General features: G+C 45.2%; 1 protein-coding gene across 1 annotated transcript; it reads right to left on the reverse strand.

Moving 5' to 3' along the window:
- Positions 1-2,032: 2,032 nt before the first annotated feature.
- On the reverse strand, positions 2,033-3,736 carry LOC123151435 (transcription factor MYB53-like). The gene is made up of 3 exons (XM_044571149.1): positions 3,198-3,736; positions 2,415-3,119; positions 2,033-2,171 (listed from the first exon to the last, which is right to left on the reverse strand). Exons 1-3 carry the CDS (start codon positions 3,461-3,463, stop codon positions 2,138-2,140), a joined length of 1,005 nt encoding a protein of 334 aa, XP_044427084.1. The 5' UTR covers positions 3,464-3,736; the 3' UTR covers positions 2,033-2,137.
- Positions 3,737-5,861: the final 2,125 nt, after the last annotated feature.

Below are 5,861 nucleotides of genomic sequence, written 5' to 3' on the forward strand. Positions count from 1 at the left end.
CGGCTAGGGTTGTGCGAGAGGGAGTGAGTGAACTGAGTTAGGGTTCACTGCACTGGCTAGCACCTTCTTATATAGGCCCTCGGGTAGATGCAGGCTCATGACCGAGTCCGCGAACAGCCCGGACAGTGGCACTTTCGTAAGTGACTCATTAATTAATCCGAGATTAATTAACCATTCCTTGCTCAGGCCCACGACCGAGTCCGGGAATAGCCCGAATAGTGGCGCTTCCGTAAGCGACTTGTTAATTAATCCGAGATTAATTAACTATTCCTGACCGGCAAAAGTAAGCTTCGGCTTGTTCCTGCAAACCGCGCCGCGCACGTGCGTCGTGACAAGGCGAGGCGGAGGAGGAGGAGGAGCGCGCATATACAGCTCCTATTCCCAAGCTCTCAATAGCAAGTGATGGAGCAACCCTTATAAAAAGGTCTTACTCTTCTTACTATAGCAGTATGGTACTAAAATTCTCACACTTTTCATCACTTGCCATACACATACATGGGCCTTAGATTAACCAGGAATTTTTGTCTTATATGGACCTATGTCCATTCATAATCCAACACATTTGTCATCTGCCGTGAATGCATGCATGGTCATATCAAAATCTCACCTGAGAAGAAAGCGAGATCCAGGTCCTGCGTACACGTATGCATGCGCAGATAACTACACATGGAAATTAACTGGCACTGATGGCCCAAATCTCTATCTACATTATTATATTTTTTCATGGTAACGTATTATCATCTTAACGAAAACATTTTATCCTTTATCGACAGGCCTAACCTGTTGTTTAGCTTGAAAGAGAGAAGGAAACTGTTCAAACTATTCACGAGAAAAGGAAGGACATTTCCAGAAGACAGGTTTAAGTACTCTAAACATTGTGTCAAATCGGAAAACCCCGCGACGTGAGCTTTTCGTGGATAAAGTGAGCTTAGCTGCTAATCAAAAGGGGCATATGTGCTAATTAAACTAGGTTGTGATACATCCGGCTGTTAATTAGTAGCCCGGTTTTCTTCTCTCTTCCAACTCATTAAAAATATATTATTTAAATTCTTCGTCATTCTATTGGACTTGCTCTCAGTGATAGTGGAGGAGTTCTAGAAGATTAATAAATGTAACTTTCTCCACGTTGACAAGCTAAAGCTTGAGCGCTACCCGTCCTTGTCCAACTCCAACTAACTCATTTTATACTAACATGCCGTTTTGCATGCTGGATATAGTGTATATAGTAGCATGCATGCCCCCCTGCTAGTTAATTAGTACAAGTGATGTGTGTCTGCTAGTCAATTCTCCTCCAACAAGTAACCTCGTTCTTACTGAGAAGACCCCCCACACGCAAGAATTATCAAAGCTAGCTATATCTATTATTCAAGCAAACAATGTCAAATAATTTGAAGCTATATTAATTAGCTTTTGTATATGTATGAACGTAAAAATCGCAGGAAACATTCTCTTAGATAAAGCAAAAATATAAATTTCCCATTATATACACACCCTAATGTGAAATGGAAGACTGACAGTGTAGACTTTACCTTCTCTAGTTAGATAACTAAAACACAATGATAGTCTATATGATGCAATAATTAGACTACCGACCATGCATATGTATATAGCCATACTATTATTGTCGCAAAGTAATATCACATTGAAGAGTAATGCGGACTCACAAGACCAACATTGTGGGATTAAAATATAATCACAATCCAATCAAATGACGACCTGAGTTTATCTTCTTCACGCAAGAGAAAGTTCAACAAATTAACTAAACCTTGTGTCATTATGCAAGACTAAAGAAATAAAGACGATGAGTATATAGTCACACTCACACTTTCACACATACTTTTGCTGTCTGGAATTCAACTTATGACATATATTCCCCATAAACAGGGAAACAACAAAGAAACTAATTAAACAAAAATGAACATTAATTGCTATGAGTATGTACATACATAAATGTTCTTCTGTTCTTTTTTCCCTGCATGTCTAAAAGTGTGAACTCGACCACCTCCCCCCCCCCCCCCCCCCCCCCCCCAATCTTTGGCATCGATCGACCCAAATGTGCATCCAATTCAAAAATTAGTAGTCTCCATCTTTCCAGATTATTTTTAGCATTCTTGTTCTTATCTCTTCTATCTACCCATCACAGCTCACTTGAGTTCAGCCATGACATTTGCCTGCATAAAAATAAATAAGAGAATTAATCATTTCAGCTAAGCATTGTGTGAACTAATTTCCAGATAAAAATGACCTAGGTAGTAGAAATATAAATCAGGTTTAAGGAAAAACCATAGAGATTAAGTAAGAATATACGAGCAAATTTTTTTGGTGGATGGAAATGAGACATGGAGGCATGCATGTGTGTTTATTTTTTGTTTTCTCTTTGATAGAAAGTTCATGGAATGGGAGCAGGTACTCACTCTAGCAAATCCTTCCAACCACCGTCCGTGTTGAGGTCATCTATCAGGTTCAGGCTCTGTAGCCCGTCGAAAGGGCTCGACGCCGGCGTCTCCTCGCACGACACGCCGCCGCCGCCATTGTTCTTGCACTCCTGGTCGTCGGCCACCATTGGGTCGACGGTTCCGTTTCTCCCGCTCACCCCGCCGTGGCACCCAAGCTCCGTTGAGCTCAGCCCGTCGCTGGCGCTGAAGCCGTCGAACATGCCGCTGATGTTGTGCATGCCGCTCGTCGGCGCAGAGCTTGTCAGCGCCGGCAGGTTGTTCATGTCGTTCCACTGGCACTGCTGGAGCAGCATGTTCTGGTCGATTCCGCCGGTGCTGACGGCGAGGAGCGCCCTGAGGTTGTCCATGCCGGGCGCAGGCGCGGGAGCCGCCGCGGTGGTGAGCGCGCGCACGAGGCCCTGCAGCAGCTGGAACTTGGCAGCGTCGACCTGGAGCTTCAGCGCGTTCATGTTCCAGGCGGCTGTGGCCGCGCCGGAGTCGACGAAGTTACCGGCTACCGCGAGGAGGCCCGGGAGCCCGGCGAGCAGGCTGAGGTCGGTGCGCGGGCGGTGCGTGACGGGGTCGATGCCCATGCCGAGCAGCTTCTTGCGCAGGTGCGTGTTCCAGTAGTTCTTGATCTCGTTGTCCGTCCTCCCCGGCAGCTTCGTAGCAATCGACGACCACCTGGTTAACCAACTCATCAGCCACCGGCGCCTGAGAAGAAGATATGTAGCCAGAAAGCATGCATGGACGGTTACTTACTTGTTGCCGAGGAGGGAGTGGAGGTGGATGATGAGCTTCTCCTCGTCGTCGGTGAAGCGGCCGCGCTTTATGTCGGGGCGGAGGTAGTTGGTCCAGCGGAGGCGGCAACTCTTGCCGCAGCGATTGAGGCCAGCGAGCTTGGGTAGGCGGCGCCAGCTGCCGTGGCCTTTCTCCTTGATGTACTCGACCAGCAGCTTGTCCTCCTCGATCGTCCACGGCCCCTTCTTCACGCCGGTCTCCCCGTCGCAGCTCGGCGACCGCCCCATCGCTCAACTAACGATCTAGTTGCTACTCCTTCTACGAAGCTTAGCTTGCTGGAGAGAGGTGTAGCTAGCACTGCCGGAACGTATGAGTTCGGGTTTTCAGGTTTCGTTGGGGTGGATAGGAGGGTTTTTTATAGAGTTTAGAGGGAAGGAGGGGGAGGTGGACGATGATGCTTGCATGGCCGCATCGAACGCTAAGGAAGTCTTTGTGTGCGGGAGACGCAGCCTCCTCTCTCTCTAGCGACCTCTCTGTTTCTCACTGCCTGTTTCTCTCTCTAGCGACCTCTCTGTTTCTCTCTCAAAATCTCTCACCCTGTCTGTCCCTCTCTGACTTTTTTGGCTATGGACCGAATCAGCAGTTTGCTTAAGCACGTACGATTGTTTAGTTTTTTATAAACCCTCTTATCTGGCGAACGTTCGTTGGAAGGCGTGGTATTTGCCAACGTTTTGATGACAATTTTAGGCAGTTCCTTCAGAACATCGTGATTCTAGGATGAATGCTGAAAATTGCCATCCTCCTAGAAAATGGCATGCTGTTTTTGAAAAAATTACCACCTCCATCACAACTAAAATTGCCAGCAAAAACATTCGAAATGCCACCCTCTCTCAGCGAGTGCCAACCAGGTACAATGATTGGAGGCCGCTCAAACCCGCCGCTTTGAGCAAAAAAGAACTAACGGTCAAAAGTGTAGCCTTGTCAGAAATTCTCAAAAAAATATCCTGATCCCGAGGATGACGGGAAGGTTCGCGAAGAAGTTTTGAATTTCATTTTTTTATGGAAATGAATGGTTGCATAGAGAGCTCTTAGGCAACTTGGAGCCTCACGATATGCCAATAATCAAAATAAGGTATGACTATGAAACCCGCCTTTTGAAATGTGTAGAAAGAATCCTCGCATGCCAAGGCAAGGATTTCTACAATCTCATTACCTTTTCTTTTTTGCCGCAATACGTCGTTTCTTTAGAAAGAATCTCATTACCTTTTTTTTCACAAGGCCAATAGTGCAACTAACCAGCGCGATATAGCAGCATCACCTATCTATACACCCCACACCTAAAGCAGGCGTGTGTGCTTTGGTATAACCATCTTTTCTGGTCAGAGATCTTTGTTGTTCGTGTGTATTTGATCAGTTCCTTCACTCTAGTGTAATTTAGCAAACTAACAAATTCAATCCAAATTGTTTCTAAGCTAATACATTACATGTTGTTTTTTAGTTGTGGCACACTTTATTAAAACCAAATGATAGTTACATCATTAATCAGTTCAGCTAAAAGGAAACTAGGACGATCTCCAACACAGTGGAAATGTACGTACACATTGCATGTTAATTCTTTCAAGGGGAAAGCAAAACATCTCGGTTTTTGCACGTACGAAATCGATATGAAACGATAGATGGCGATCATCGCAGATGCACAGTGCAGCATAGTCAACACCTATAATCAGGAAACATATTTGAAACGACAGATTCACGGTCAAAAAGAGCCATGGCCGTGTGTATGAGGTGCACGTTTGCAGGAGGCAGAGGGGAGTTTGATCTACGTAACCTGACACGTGTGGACTTTGGCCTCCCAACAGGGAGCAACCTAGAAGGAACTACCTGCCTTGCCTCTGCCTTCCTTGAATTCCCCTCGTGTCACATGAATCAATTTGAATTTGGTGCACCTCACCGGCCGCCTCATCATAGGCCTATCAGGGCTGACTAGTGGGGACCACCTTTTAGGTACCTCTACGGGCTGTGGGGCCAACCTTCCAGTCTTCCAGCTGGATGGATGGATGGATGGATAATGTCTGACTGTCAATGGCCCAGGTTGCCTTGCCTGCCAGCAAGTGATGCGCGAGCAGCTAATTAAGTAGTTTCCTGGGACTAACTAATCAATTAGGAGAACATACTGGTAGTATGTACATGTGTGTGTGCATGGTTGGTTGATGGGAAATGGATTTGGTGATCTCTTCATTAGTTTAGCTTTGCATGGGGTGAGGTTGTGTTGATTGGGTGGACATTCTAGTGAGCGGTCACATTTCTGTCCACAAGGCCAACAAATTTAAATAGAAGAACGGCTTTTCAGTTACAATTAGCTCGGAGGTTGTTGATCCATGTTTTTATTATAAAACTCAATTTCTACATATAATTGATTTGGCTATAAGAAAGTGGGAGGCCAATTGCATACATGGATGTATATTTTTAATATGAAAGAATAATGGCTGATTTTGCCATTTGGCACGCAACGTCGAAGAAAAGAGCATTCGCCAAGATATTCCAAGCCTATTTTAATGTGGGAATGTTGTGATAACTTGGATAATATGTTTGTTCCTATTTTAGTGCTTGTTCGACCTGTCTTTGCCTTCTTTTATGCTAATTTATGATTATAAAATAGGCATGTCACAACACATCTTCAACAAC

This window comes from Triticum aestivum, chromosome 7A (assembly GCF_018294505.1).
Source record: "Triticum aestivum cultivar Chinese Spring chromosome 7A, IWGSC CS RefSeq v2.1, whole genome shotgun sequence".
Classification (NCBI taxonomy): Eukaryota; Viridiplantae; Streptophyta; class Magnoliopsida; order Poales; family Poaceae; genus Triticum; species Triticum aestivum.

Coding starts and splice junctions, on each gene's coding strand:
- LOC123151435 (XM_044571149.1), bottom strand. CDS start 3,463: ATGGGGCGGTCGCCGAGCTGCGACGGGGAGACCGGCGTGAAGAAGGGG. Junction 3,120..3,197: donor CACTCCCTCCTCGGCAACAA/GTAAGTAACCGT, acceptor TTGGTTAACCAG/GTGGTCGTCGATTGCTACGA. Junction 2,172..2,414: donor GGTTGGAAGGATTTGCTAGA/GTGAGTACCTGC, acceptor ATTTTTATGCAG/GCAAATGTCATGGCTGAACT.